This window comes from Hirundo rustica, chromosome 6 (assembly GCF_015227805.2).
Source record: "Hirundo rustica isolate bHirRus1 chromosome 6, bHirRus1.pri.v3, whole genome shotgun sequence".
In the NCBI taxonomy this organism is placed as follows: Eukaryota; Metazoa; Chordata; class Aves; order Passeriformes; family Hirundinidae; genus Hirundo; species Hirundo rustica.
The window spans coordinates 23,831,458-23,847,074 of record NC_053455.1 but is presented as its reverse complement, the minus strand read 5'-3'; the positions used below and the strand labels follow the sequence as shown (position 1 = coordinate 23,847,074).

General features: G+C 39.1%; 1 protein-coding gene across 3 annotated transcripts in view; it reads left to right on the top strand.

Moving 5' to 3' along the window:
* LIN52 (lin-52 DREAM MuvB core complex component) overlaps nt 1-15,617 on the top strand; it is a 42,282-nt gene that overhangs the window by 6,308 nt on the left and 20,357 nt on the right. Inside the window, exon 6 of one of the 3 annotated variants that reach the window (XM_040066908.1) lies at nt 11,396-11,622. The exons of 1 other annotated variant lie outside the window; for it this stretch is intronic. In XM_040066908.1, coding sequence (XP_039922842.1) covers nt 11,396-11,445 — 50 coding nt within the window. In that variant the 3' untranslated portion in view covers nt 11,446-11,622. Of the gene's footprint in view, nt 1-6,636; nt 7,031-11,395; nt 11,623-15,617 lie in introns of those variants that run through there. One more of the 3 variants, XM_040066911.2, reaches the window with a different exon arrangement.

Below are 15,617 nucleotides of genomic sequence, written 5' to 3'. Positions count from 1 at the left end.
TATGTTAAATTATTTGAAGTTGAAGGTAGTTTGTGATGTTCCTGCAGTAAAATTAGGAATAACTGTGTTATCCAGTGTCAAATTCTCATACTCTTTCAAGAGCAATGAGATAGTTCCCAAAAATGCTCAAGCAAGTCTCCTTATTTATAATTTCCTGGGGTTTTGTGCACCCTTTCACTAGATTCTAGCAACTTTGCTCCTATTTTCTTTGTAACGCTGATTTATCTTCCATATATGTTCAAACAAATTAAGAAAAAAAAGGGTGCAGCTGAAGAGCTGTTTGATCAAGGGCCCACAGATTAGGCCTGGATAACGTGGGAGATGGCAGATGAACAGCAAAAGGTTGGTCATCTTGTAGCACCAGGCTGATTGAGGAAAAACCATTTCAGGTTTAGTCAGTCACTGATTGTTTTCTTTAATATGAAGAAGAAGTAAACGACCAGGGGTTTTCGGCCTGGAGAGAAACAGCTGTGTGAAACAGTATGTGAAAAAGATCTGTATAACGTTATTGTAGAGAAAGTATGATTAGGGAATGACTCCTCATTGTTTCTCATAGTATGGGAGCCAGAGAGAATAAAAGAGTGTGTTGGGACAAACATGAGGAGATTCTGTTGAAGTCAGAACACATCACCACTGGAGCTTGTGGGCATGGAGTTTCTCACTTAATAATGAGAAAAATGACTGGAAGATAAATCCTTCCAGAGTGTCTGATTGCTGAGAAGTCCCCAGTGGCTTGGACATCTTGGAGGTGCAGAAAGCAGAGAGAGATTACAATGCAGGTACAGCTATGTGCCTTCCTGCACTTACACTCTTTTATAGTTGTTTGCCATTGGCATGGCTGTCAGGGTGGTGGGTTGGAAGAACCTTTTGTTTGACAATGGATATTATTTATTTTAGTAATAGGCTAAACTGTCTGGTAGTTAAGCAACCACTACCAGAAATCTCTGAGGGTTCCCTGTAATGGAGGGACTCTTCCAGAGACAGCAGGAGATGGATGGGCACATGAATGAGAAGCAACTACCTTCCTCTCAAGTTAAGCTGTCCTTGGTTTTGAATTGTAGTCCTCTGCAACCTCAGCAGCCTCTGAAATTTCTGGAAAATCATAAAGGAGTCTTTCTGAATTCTAAGCTATGTACAGATCACCACTTTTCCTTAGATTAGTAGTCTTCGGGTTTTCATTTTTCATTTCAGATAAATGCTCTCTGTTGTGATCTCTTGCCTGCAAGTTCAGCTTTTTTTTGGAGGTTTGGAGGGGCAGAGCAGTTCATCAGGATTTAGCTGTAGCATTTTTTGAACATACACCCTTAGTTCTGCCAGTGATCCTTGCAGGCTGCTCTTGTCATTGTGTTTTGGATGGTGTTTATGTTTTTACCTCATTTTGATGCTGATCATAGGTAGGGTATGTTTAAATTGGGCTCCACCTTTGATGGACTGAACTATTTTAAACTGCAAGATAGGGCATGACAGTTGCTACACTTGAACTTTGTATATACAAAGTTGCTGAATTAGAATCAAAATAAGGAAATGAGGGAAGATAATGTATCCTTTTACTGAAATATCTTTTTCCTTTTGTGTAATAGATTGGATTGCCTAGGAGTGTCTTCATATAGCATGAACATGCAGCCTTTTCAGGCTCCATGCAAAACACCTGGCCTTTGTACCTAAACAGGCTTCTACCAATGGTGTAATTGATCAGATAAAAATATTTTCTGATCAGAACCCCTTTTTCTTTAGTCCTGGCAACACAGAGGCTTTTTAAGCTCAGGAGCCTTACTTTACATTTGTGAACATGGCCTCACTTCTGCATTACAGAAAGAGCCTGGTGATCTTTCTGGTGTGTGTGTACGGTTGTTCAGATTCTTAGATTTGTAGGAAACCAACATATGAACAGATGTGACAGTAAAGGGTGCTTTAATATGTCTTATGACATATTTTGAAATCTCTTAGTGGTCCATTTTAGTAAAAGCTATATGTCCATTCTCTGTAGTCTGGAGGGTTGCATGGAAAAGTGAATTGGACTCTTAGGGTTTCTTACTAGTCAAAATGAGGTTTTGGAACTGTGTAGAGGAGCACACTCTTTTTATAACATGAACTCTTTCTCTATTTCCTTGGGGAAATAAGGCTGTCTGAAGTGTTGTGATGGACCTGGAGAAGAGAGCTGCCTTTGGAGAGGCAAGAAGGAAATAAAGTGAAAGAGTAGCATGTGATTTGGATCTACATCCCACAGCAGTCTCAGTGCAGCTATTATGAAGATACAGCAGTGTTTTTACCACCTAGACTGCTGACAAAAGAGTGAGGAGCATGCTCTCTTTTTCCTTGTTAAAAGCAGGCATCTCCACAAGTACTGTGCTTCTAGCACTTGTGTGCCTGTATTAATCTGAAATATGATGGAAGAAAATATGTTTTGGATCGCCTGCCTTGTCCTAAATACGTTGAGCTTGGAAGAGAACAATGTCTGCCAAGTCTAGTGCTTGTTATGGTCTTAAACAAAATACACAGTTTGTATACTTGTGAGGTGAACTGTCCTGCATAAGAAGGAACACTTTGCGGTGTGTGGGCTTCAGTTATTTCTGCTCTGCTTAGAATTTTCATTGTAGCAACTATCTTTTTTCTTGGTTATTTTTCTGCATTCCCTGCCTTGGTGAGTGAATCTTCATTCATGTTTCATTTTTGCTTGAAAGCATATTTCTCACTTATTTTGTTGTTTAGTACTGTGTTTGGCAAGGACTTTATGTGAAATAGTATACTTCATGTGCTTCAAATCTCGAAGGCAGAGTTTTACATCTGGACAGCAAAATTATGCTCTTTGGACACTGGATTTCTGTAATACACAGCTTGAGAAGTTACTTAGCAGAGTTAGTAGACTTCTCCAATAGAATGTGTCACATTTTGGATGGTTCATTTTTGGGTTAGGAGATGATCACAGAGAATTTCAGGAGCTCACCATCAGCTGAAGTGGTTGGTTTAGTTTTTCATGGTAGGAAAAACATGGAGGCTGTTTTCAGTTTACATTCATAGTAATTCTTGGGCCTTATTTGATTGTTTCAGAGAGGTGAAAAGAAGACTTAAATTGTCTGTTAAGATATTTATATGGCTTGTCACCGTGATATCCAAGGTGCTATGATTTCCATGTGAAACCTTGGCCTTTCTCCTGATTCTCTTTACGCTCTCCTCCCACACTGTAGATCTACCGCTTCATTTTAATGCACATTGCTGTGGTTAGAGATACTCTGCATCTGCAGACGGACAAGGAAATCACCTTTCCTTATACTGTTTGCTGGCTGGCTTATTTACAGGCAGGATTTTTTTGGGGCACCTCCTGTTGGAAGAGCAAGACATCAGAATGCCAGCTTGAAATTGCCATTCATACATGATCTGTGAATTGGCTAATTCTGATATGTAGGTAGTTAAGAAATGATTACAGTCAGAGGAGTCATGACCTCAACTTTTCATCATCTCCATTGGCTTGTGCCCCGGTTTGGAAGTGAAGGAGGCATAGGAAGTTTTAATTGTACCTGTGTGATTTATCCTCAGTCAGCTCTTTAATTTCTTCTGGCTGTCTGAGGTTTCCGACACGCTGTAAATTTCTCCAACTTTTTCATTATCTGCAATTTCTTTATGACTCATGAATCGGAGTGGAGAGAGAGTGTGGATTTACAGCAGAGATAAACATGTCCATAAAGTCTGTATCTGTGTCAGTAATTGTACTGCTGTCAGTGACTGTCCTGTTTTACAGGCCTCTCTTGGGAGAGGAACACGTTTTGCTACCAGTGTCAGAGAAGTGTTCACTTTGATTTGCATTAACGTGCTAGGAGATTAGGTTGCAATGGTGAGGATGGAAATTGAGTTTGGACCATGGCTGCTATTGTTTTTTCTTAAATAAATGGGTGTGTATTTGAGTTGCCCTCTGTGTGCAAGGAAAAAAAAAAAAAGGAGGCTGGTTCAGGTTATTCTTAAATATAAAATCAGAGAGAGACAGTATACTGATGATATCAGATGTGATTCTACCCATATGCATAAATGGTGCATTCTTACCATAAAACAAATGCTGTGTCTAGGTAACTGTCATATATGGAAAGAAATACTGCGTGGATCCTTAGGGTGTTCTCTGTCTGCTAGTAAAAAATATTTCTGCAAGTTTCAGGAAATTTCTGCATCTTTGCCATACCCTTCCCTTACTCGTAGGGAAAGATGCTATGGTGGGCATTGATGGTGAGTACTAATGCATCATCATAGTCTCCAGGCACTGATTATTCTGATTGCTGCAGAAGGAGGTGTTGTAAAGTTTGAGAAAAGGGAAAAAACAACTCTCTAAAACTCTCCTATATGTGTTGGAAGTTCAAACTTCTACAGTTTCTCTGTGCTTTTATTTTCTGTTTGATGCCTGTTGTAGAAACTCATCTATGTGGAATCTTCTTTTGTTAAATTCTATAGTTTGGGTTGGATTTTTTGTCTGTGGCTTAATTTATTCCACAATAAGGGAATTATTTCCAAATATCCAAAGTGACTGTAAAACTCCAAATCTCTGTTATGTCAGGTATTCATTGAGACTCCCAGAAGCAGCTGGTTGCATTTTTCTAATTCTGATGGACACCTCTTACCAAAGGGAGATTATCATAAACAATGTAAGCTATGTGATTGCATAGATAGCTTTAAAATATGGTTAGGTGTAGAAGTGTTAGAAATGCTAAAATGACACCTGCCATTGCACGGTTAATTCTGGAGCCTGAAGTTGGAAGTACAACAGGGAGTTTTTCCAGTGGTAGACAGTGTCCCATCTAGCTCTGATAACTGAGTTTCCAAAGCTATATATATAAGGATCACATGCTGAGTGGCCTAAAAGCTGGCAGGTAACTGCTGTTGAAGTGAGTGATGCTCAATGCAACAGCTTAAATTCTAAATAACAGCTGAGTTGGTGAGATGCTTTTTACCTGATCTTTATTGAAATGTGGGGTTTTTTTCCTTTTCTCTTGTCCTCCTCCTCCTTTTCTACATGCCCATACCTAGTTTGTGAATCTGATTTTGTTAAAACGAAGGTTACCGCTGAAAGGTGCTTCAGCCAGGATGTATTACTTGCTTTATTAAAACAGGACAAAAACTCCACCTCTGCCTCCACCAGAAAGAAACTCAGGACAGCAAATAGCAACAAACAAGAACAACAAAATAAAACCACCAAACCAATAAAACCCCACCACAGAACAATTCCTGTACCCTGGTATTGATGTCTAAGAATGTCTCTTCTGAAAGTCCCCTTTGTCTCCCATAGTTTGTTCAATAGCAGGAAGAAATTCTGCAATGATTGGATCTTTTCTGGAAAAGACTTCTTGAATTCATGTTGATAGAGCGGAGGTTGATCTAGATACTTGCTGTGGTTAAGAAAAGGGAGCCTTTTCCTTAGTAGCGGGGAAGAAGAGAAAGAAATCTGATTAATCTGAAAACCAACTGACCAAACTGCTCTGAAGACTGTGAAATCAGTCATCTGATTCATCACCATTAACTTCTGAATTTTTGGTACGTTACCCAAAGCACCAATCTGTGCTTTGTGAAAACATCTGGATTAGCACTGGTTAGTCAAGTAGTGGAACACATTGTGCAGTCACCGGTTCTGTGTTCTCTGTTCTTGGAGGTTTTCCAGATCTGACTCAATAAAGCTTTAAGTAGCGTGATCTGACCTCATAATCAACCCTACTTTGACCAGGAGACCTCCTGAGCCCTTGTAACCCCAATCATGCAGTGACTCCATCTTTCTGTGATCTGAGATCTTCTAGAACTAGAAGTGCATTTGAAGCCTGCGTTCCCCACAGCACCAAACAGTTCGGCTTATGAGCTTTAGGCAGGTGCAACTTTCTGATCTGCCTCCATGGGAGCAGCTGATTAGGAACAGGAAACCTAAGAATTCCTGTATCACAGTGATGGTTTTTAGGCTTGTGTGGGGATGATGAACGGACTTTCAAACACTCCCATTGACAGAGCTGATTACAAGTCTGTGCAGTGGGGGCTGCAGAGCCCGTTTCTGTCCATTCAGTACAATTCTTTAAGCAGAAGAGGAGAATGGTCCTCAGCATACACAGAGGTTCTTGTGTGTCTTGGCTGAAATGAACAGTGAAACCACCCTCATCTGTCTGGACAAGTAGAGGGTCAATGGGGCTTGACTGAAGAGCTTTTAGCCACAAAAGTAAAGGAATGGGCTGTCACATTAAAGCATTTCTACCTGCCACATGCTTGGCACAGAAAGAAACATGACTACAAACAAAATGTTCTTACATTATACTGTCAGAAGCCTATTTTTTGCTACTCTCATTCTGACAGGATAACTTGTAGACTACTGCCACTGGAGAAATTGAGGATGGGGAAAAGTCTGATCAAACATAAGGTTATGTGCATTTTTCCATTATCATTTATAAACACAAAAATGCCAAACACATCTCAGGAGTCATTCTAGCAGGGACTCTCGAACCTTTACAACTGGCCTGTATTTCTTATTTAAACATCTTTTACTGTCTTTATCTTTACTCATTTAAAAGTTTCCACTTCTGTGTTACTGGAACATTTACTCTGCATTTACAGATATTGGAAAGATTATCTCTGTGCCATCTCTGTCTGAAATGCTTTCCTGTAAATTTTGACTTCTGGCAGGAGCGAAGAGAAAAATTTCTTCCACGGTGTGAGTTGCTGGACCTATTTGCAGAGCAGCAGCTGATCCTAGTGAAAAATCTCACTAGAGTGTGGAGACTTGGCTCAGTTTCTGGTACTACCCCTCTTCTGCTTGGTTCATTTATCTGCCTTCTTACATGCCTCTTCCTCTCTCCCCAGCTGTAAGGTGGAGTTCATGTTAACTTGGTTTTGCAAGGCATTGAAAGAATAATGAATTTTAAAAAACAGTATCTAAATCATTTATTGTTAAGTATCCTTTGCTGTGTGCTGCTGTTTGTTGTTTCCCACTGCTTGCTGCTATTATATGCCACAGGAAGGTATCATTACAATATTGTGTCAATCATCAGAAGTAAAATAAGAATATGACAATAAAAAACCTCCCAGTATCAAGTGCTCTTCAGACTGGGACCCAAGCAGGGTAACTAAGAAAAGCAAGGCTGTTTTCAGCCATTTGCAGACATTATATATATAAATGGATTTCTATTTGCAAGCAGCATAAAGGTTAGAAATTATTAGTCTGTATCCATTCTAATGCCAGAGGTTATTTACCTGTTTTGTTTGCTATATTCCTCTTCAGTTTTCTTAATTTTGGATCTAGTGATAACGCATACAAAGCTATGTGAAAATTTGCCAAGCATTTTGTCACTTTATTGAGTGGTTTCAGTCGTTCTGAGCATGAAGTCTTCTGTAAGATCAATAGTGAACTTGCCACCTTACCTCTTGCATCTGCAGTAAATGCAGCTTTGAACATCCAGTCTTTACAATGTTGCTAGACCAAGTCTGATAGTATCTGTCTCTTATTGCTTCATTAACTTGTGAGCATTAGAACAAGATAAAAATGCCCTAAAGCCTCTTATCTGATGATTGTTGTAACCTTCTGAGTGCCATTAGTTTAAGTTTGCAATCAAATGCTTCCCCTGAGTATAAGGAGCACTGATTAAACCTGAAGTGTCCCCAGAGGCTTTTACAGCTGTCATGGGGGCAGTGGCTGCCCCTGTCCAAAAGGAAAAGGGGGGCTGCAGGTCCCAGTGGGGGGCCACTCTGCAGACATCCACGTGGCTGCCCCAGCTGTTCTGCTTTGCCTAATGAATTGTTTTACAAGGAGAGGCTGGATATTGTCATCACAAGCTGCCTTCCCCAGGGACTGAAGCCAGCCTGATAATGACTAATGTTAGTGATAGTAATTGAAGTGTGATGGCTCTCCAGGGACTTTCACACATGCAGAGCTGTCAGGCACTTGTGGCTGGTGCAGTCCCATGAATACCTCAGAAATGCTTTTTAATTGCTTGACTTTCATAACTAGTTCCCATACGTCTCCTGCAGAAATACACATTTTAAGGGGATAAGGAAAAGGAGCTGAGGACTCTGCTAGGACCCTTGGTGTACTCATGTAGTTACTGTCCTGACATGTTTCCAATAAGGATGGCTGGGTGTTCTTGCTCCCCTTAGTCTTGGTGGACCTGCTCGGTGTCTGCACAGGCATGTGCTGCAACAGATTACACCTGAATGTACCTTTTCTTTTATGCCTAAGCCTTGTCTTCCTGATGCACAAAGATTGTACTTGATTCTTAATGAAGACAATAACTTTATTTAGCTGTTAATAGCATGGAAGCAACAACAGCTATTTGCATTTTCTTAGGGAGTGACTAAATATCTTGTAAAAACCATAGCATATCCATGTGTCCCAATATGACTGGAGTTTATGGCCATGAGATTTGGGGAGTTTGGGGCAGAGGAGTAACCAATGTATGTAAAACGGAGTGATTTTTGTTCTAAAAATATTCTCATTTAGAAGTGCATTGTTCAATATAGCAGTGGGCCTGAGATAAAAACAACCCCAGTGGGGTACTGTACTCCTGACTTCCAGGTGCCTAACATGGATTTGTCAGGGTGCTGAGATGTTTTGAATTGCCTCTGTCTCTACAGGAAGGTTTTGCTGTGGCTTTTTGAGTTCTAGCTGCAGATCAAAAAAGGAAGCTTGATGCTGTTGCCAGCAGAGTAGACATACTACCTCTTCTTATCATATTCATTGCAAGTTTGTTCTTCACATCCCCCCTCCAGTGAAGTGTTGGCTCTTAGAAATTTATTTTAGTAATAAAACATTACTTTATACTTGCCCATGAAAGCATGTTTGAAGGCTGTTTGTGGATTCTTTAAAGTGTCCAAGAGATTATTGTCCCCTAAGCACACTGCAAACTCGTATCTTAATTAAGTCTGATGAATTAATGTGCAGAAAGTTAATCTCGTAACTTTAAGCTGTTAACTTAGGCTTTTAAAATGTGGACCCAAACCTGTGGTTGGTGTGCTGTAATTTGGTTGTCAGTCCCAAACTTGTATGCTTCAATGGGTTTTGGTTCTGAGAAAATGGGTGAATTTATTCTAGCTGTTTTCGGTCACAATGAAGAGATCATAAAGTTGTACTTACTGCATTTCACAGTTGTAAGTCTTGACGGTAAAGCTAAAAGATACAGTTCAGTTATTTTCTTGCAATTTATCTCACAACTTGTACTATAATTGAGGAGGTGGGAATAGGAAACTCCATGCTGTGTAAGAAGAGATTTTCAGTTTATAATTTAGTTGTACTGATTGGTTGCTACAGCACAAGCACAAGAGTGGAGGTAATTGAAAGACATCTAATAACGGATTAAGTAGATTTCATTTATGTGTTGTTTTGAGCACTGTTTTAGTGAAAGCTTGTAAACTTTATTATAATAAGTTCAGCAGAATCTATTTTCTGTGTAGAAATTATTTTACATTGATAGGGCATTTTCATATGGAGAGCTTTTTGTGCTATGAGGAATATATCCACGCATTGTTTAAACTTCATAAAGTGACAATTATTTTGGTGTCACTATCCATTGTCATGTAAAATTTTGCTTTTCAGGTATTTGCTGATTTTTTACAAACATATCATAAATAATTATCTCTAAGTCTTTACATGACTTCCTCCAAACTTATTATTACATTTTAAAGCTTTCCAAGTTTACTGGCAACACAATAAATATTAGCTCCCATATTCTTCAAATTAAAATATGACTTTTGTTTTCTCACTGTGGGGTTTGATCTCTGTTCTACTGAACCAGTTAATATTGAGTTTGGTGGAGGGGAATCTTTGAAGAGCCCAGGTGTTGCATTAAGCAGCATTGGTGCCCTTCTCCTGAAGGGTTGCTGAACTGTTATCCCTTGGTAGCTCTAGAGGGCTCTCTGCTGTTGGAAATGTCACATTTCTAATGACTTAGATGACAAAGGTCTTAATAACCTGTTGATCGTTAAGGAACTCAACGCTTTTTTTGCAAATGCTAACCTCATTGTCATCAGCAAAATATAGCATATGCAATTAGAATCTAATTTCCTCCAGTGTCAATTAAAGGGTCTCATTTTTATTCTGAACTGTATTGTACTATGCCTGTAAATGTCTGTCACTTAAGTTATAGCATTTAAGTAGTGTAGGAAGTAATTTTTGTGTGTGCAGTTTGTGACGTTCCCTGTTAAGTCCGTAAGAGTATGATGTTGCTGGCACTGCCCGTGCAAGAAAGGGAAGATAATCATCCCAGGTTTTATTGTAATCATGCAGTTTGTGACTGTAGTAGCCTTAGAAGTATATGGGCATTGTTGCAGGAGAATTGCAAATAAACATAAAAGATGGAGGACAAGATGGGACAGGATGAAAGTATGAAGAGTAATTTTCAGTAGAATAATAGGTGCTTGTCCTCAAGTTCTATCAAGGCATTAGAAAAGAAGGAGTACCTTCTGGTAGTACTTCTGGTTTTACTTTAATACCCTTTGGGTGTTATACAGGGACATGAGTTCCAGTTCTGCTCCAGTTCTGGGTGGGCAGTGGCAAGCTGGGTTTGACTGGGTATCTATATCAGACTTGGTTGCATTAAAATGGACTTTAAACTTTTAATTTGAAAATCAGTCAGGCAGTTAAACAATGTAATGTGTTCTCTGTTGTAATAGTAAATTCTATTCTCTTATAGTTTTGTAGGGTTTCTTTCTGTATATGTGCCAGTGCTACATTGCTTTCACTCAGTTGTGTTTTGAAAGCAGTGAAAACTAGAAGTAACTAGGAGTAACATCTGTGAAAACTACAAGACTAGAAATAACATCTGTCTAGACTAGAAATAACTGCAACATGATTGCACCTCACATTTTGCAGCACCTTTGGGCATCATGGGTTGGATGTCTGTCATTGACAGTGCTGCAGTGTTGTGCATGATAAGGAGCTTACATATTGAGAGAGTGAAAATAATGTTGAGTATGATGCTCAGTGAGCTTCCCAGTGGAAACATGCATGAGTGTCCTATTTTACCTGCTCTGTGGTGAGTTCTATCTTGTGTATTCTGCAGAGCTCCTGTTTAACATCATCCTTGTGAATTTACTGCTGAAGGGGGAAAAGGTGAAGTATGGATAGACTCAGGAAAGGAAAGGGTTGCTTTATTTTCATTGGTAACATTTGCAGTTCCCCAAGCAACGAGGGCTGCAGAAACTGGCTGTTGAGAGCCACAACTTGATTAGATGTTTGGGTCTGTTGTAAAATCCTGTGGTGTCTGCCTCTTGTGCCAGCCTGAAAATCCTCCTTATACAGTGGAGGAAAGGTATTGAGAAATATTTCATATAAATTCTGTGTCTTTTTCCTTGTTCTAGGAACTACATTTCATAGTAGGAAAAATACACTGAATCACCCTTATTTTCAGAAAACACAAACTAATAACAACTAAGCTATTGATTACTTTTTCAGGCAATAAAAAGATACTTCTTTCACGACTCGTTTCCCCATGCCATCCTTGACTTCAAACACCTGCAACATACAAGTTCTGGTTGTATATGAATTCAAACACTCAGTCCTCCTAGCATTTTGGATGTATTTATTGCATGTACTACATCTTTTCATGTCTCACCACTGTAATTTGAGAAGAAATAATATATTTTGTATTTAAGGTTATATGTTATACTAGTTCAGTTGAAGTGGAGATTTTTTTATGTTTTAATGCACTACTGTAATTTTTGTATAATGGAATCTTAAATTAAAACCTTTTATATAACTACTGAGCTTATGCTTGTAAATTCAGATGATATAGGCATAGCCAGTTTTAAACTACACAAGATTTTGGAATGTTTTTTGAAATATATTTTCAAGTAATTGTGACTGAACTGAAATGTTTTTTGTGAGGTACAGTATTGTGGAGTGGCATCTGCATCCTCTTTATGCTTTGACTTGTTAGTTTTGAATACTTTTGTAGTCAGTTAATAGTGTGATCAGAATACTGAAGTTGCTAAACAAAATGTCTCATAAGTGTCTCAGAATTAGTGTTAACAGAAATGCTCTCAATATGTATAACCATGCCTCTATTTATATTTCATATAACACTGTATAGTGTTAAATCCTGTCAGTTTTGAGATCTAAATATTTTATGAAAGAATTAATCAAAAATACCCTTTTGGCTCCTGCATCTGTGTGAGGGACACCTCCTTCAGAGCGTTTGAAAACACAATCCCTATATTTACTGTGTTTATCTATGTTTACTTCCCTGTAGAGCTATTCAGGAAAGTGACCAAACTTTCCTGCAGAGGGGGACACACTGAAAGTTACTTAGTACAAATTTGTATTGAGAAGAAAAAGGAAATAAACATTTTCTGTAGTCTTCCATTCCTAGTTGTTTTCTGATTAAGTAGCCATGGTGGGTAAAATTCAGGTGCATCTGAGTTTTGGAGATCACTACACAGCTGACAGGCATAAAAAGAGTTTTTCAACAGTGCTAGCCTTGAACCTTCAGAGGCCTGTGTGTATAAGCTCTATGTTATATGAAGCTGTATTCTGTCTGCCTTAAAGTATATCCAGTGCATGTATAAGTCTTTTCACTTCAAGGTCTGTCTTTTACTGAGTACTCCATATTGCTTTTTAAAAAAATAGAGAAATTACTTTTTAAATTGTTTTTAGCCATTTTCACATTTTGGTAATCAGCCACATCACTAACTTTCTGTGTCTGAGTTTGAATGTACAGTAGTCGTGTTCCACTTTAAAAACAGTTTAGTTGAAATGATTGTAGCAGAAATAACATAAAGGTTGTAAGAGTATGCAGTTTTCAAAACGCTGAACCTTCTGAGTAAATGCATGTATGAATGTTACCTGCCTGTTGTTTTCAGCAACTGATCTGAATGTTTCATTCAAAGTTTTGAAAATGTGTCTTTTTTCTTTATTATTTTGACCTAGTTTTGTTACACTGATGGCTCTGTTTGTAGTGAACATTTTCCAGCTATTTGACACGCTGAGCCATCAGTGAATAGTAATTTTCTAGCTGCAATGGGTGGCAGTGCCCACTCTCTGAAGGGCTGGCTTCTGAATCCTTGTCTGCGGTTCTGGTCTAAGTCTCTTGGTCGTGCTGGGGTCACCACGGCGCGTTTATCAGGCTGAAGTTGCAAAGTCCTCAGTGGCCAGGTTGCCTGGTGCTTCCCTGTTAGAATTCAGCGTGCCAGACCCACGGCACCCCTGTCTTTCATGAATGGAATTCAAAAAGACACTTATATTTCCATAAATAAATTAGGAATTCAGTGGCTTCTTCCGGCTAATCAGGGCAGGCTGATAAACCTTGCTAGCTGTTTAATAAATGAATTGTGACTGATTACCTATTAATATGGACGCCTCAGGAATTCACCCTGGGGGAAGCAGAGCAGTGAAATAGAGAGGGGCATGGCCCCCTGGGAAATCAGGGCTTCATGTTTGCAGCTTAAATATCTCTGTGAAGTATCAATAAGGAGGTAATTGAATTTTGAACACAAACATGAGCGCCGGATGGATGAAGGAGAGGGGGGCCCTGATCATCTCTTCATGCCCCTTCATACTCCCCTCCCCTTCCCCTTAGAGACCGCTCTAGTGAAGATAGATGCTAAATCCATTAAATAAAGATTAGACTGTGTCGTGGTAGAAAATGGCAGCTTAGCTAGATCCCTGGGCAAATTGGGACCTTTAAGCAATACAGAAAATTAAAATATACATTTTTAACAAGTGTGCTGTCGACACAGTAATAATGACTCCGTGGCTTGTGGGGTTTGCTCACCTTTCAGATCTGCTTTTGTTTGGTTATATCACTTGCTCTTGTTTTGAAACCAGCCTGCTCGGTCTCTCTGAAGCAAAGAAGACTTATGGGAAGGAGGGTTAGTTTCCCACCTTGCTTTCTGTCTTTGGCACTTTTTATTGGCTCTTATGCTTATAATAGTATAGAAGATCAGTACTCTTGTATTTGAATATGGAAATAATTAACTTTGGCTCCAACACAGTCAGATGTTCTGAAAAGTAGTTGGAAATAGTCTGGGAGAAGAATGGAGATGTAAATGTGATCAAACATTTTATAAATGGTTTTTATTTTCTAAGCACACAGCTTTATTTTTTATTTACTCCAGATCAATTTTTCTGAATTGTACTCCTATGGGGAAAATTAGTATAGGGTTGTGCATTGTAAAAGGTCAGTATTCTTTTTCTCACACAGTGAATTGTAGAAACACAGCTGAAGTGGTGTTCAAGGGGTGACCGTCTTTCTTTGTAATACTGTGGTACACAAGCAGGCCCTCTTCACAATCTCACACACCCTATTGTCTGTTGCACAAAGTCAACAGATCTTGGGTTTTGCAGGCAGAACCTCATCTGCCTGCACAAGCAGAGGACCAATTGCCATACTGGAGAGACTGCTCCTCCTACTTTTTCCAAGTTAGATGATCATTCTGCAAAACAAAATCCAAAATTGTTTCTGTTTAATGATTTGGAACAAGAAATTAGCCTAAACCAATGTTTTCCTAGAGATAACTGCTGTTTCTTCCATCTAGAATTTTTTTTTCTTTAGATAGTTTTGAAAATGGAAGGAGAAAAAAAAAGGTTTTATGCTTTGCTGAATGTCTCAGTTTAAGACAAGTTAGGAAGAAACCCCAAGATACTGAATTACAGTGGACTGAGACAATAGTAACATGGGGACTTCTGTCTGTACTTTCACATCTCCCTGACAACACCACTTCCCTTTTTTCAGACTCCTCTCAAATATTAGCAGTTGTGCTCAGAAAACCCTTGCTGCTGCATCCTGAGCTTTAACTGCTAAGGAGCGAACTCACCGTCTTCATTTTTTGTTTAAGAAGAAGAAGAACAGTAGAAATTATTAAGTATGAAAAAGTATTAACACGTGTCATTTCAGAGATGGTAGTCAGCATACTGGGAAGGTTTTGCCTTCTTTTAACTTATAGCTGCATTCAGATATGGTTTTCTATTTGTTCTCCAAACTATCATCTGCTTCCACATCCTAGCAGTTTCCTCACTTGTCTTTTGTGACAGGTGTTTTTCATTGGGAATGTCTGTAGGAGCTGTGCTTCTAGGAAGAAAAAAAACTTTGTAAGCTGGTTTAGCCTCAAAGATTCTCTTTCATGCTGTTGACACCAAATTGAAAATGAACAGGTACCACCCCTTAGCTAAATTGCAGTAATTGACTGTGTGTGTGCTGGAGCCTGTCTCAGTTGGCAAAGCCAGATATCAAGCCTCCCTTGGTAAGGGGAGATTACACCATTGGGTTTACCTTTGGCCAAGAATGTCGATCATGGGCTTCTTCTTTTTTGGGATTCCTGGTCTTTGTTCTCCTTGCAAGGAGACAGTTCCTTTCCTGAACCCCACCCCTCTCTCTCCAGTTCTTAGTCTGCTGTTTATAACACATCTAGTTTCCTTTAACCTTAGCTGGCCCCTTTCAAAGAAGACACCTGTACCTTGAGAGCCTGAGTTCTTTTTTTTCTTATGCTATGGGCATTCCTTAGCCTTATTATATCACCTGTTCCTCTGCCTATTTTGGAGATTTTTCTGCCCTCTTCTTCCTGCTTGTACACTTAGACTAATTTTCTAGCTCAGGAGTCTTCCTTCCTTTGTATACCCCAAATTTAAAAGGAGACTTTCTAATTTGTTCTGTAGCTTCTTCTGAAAGCAGGCATGTGCC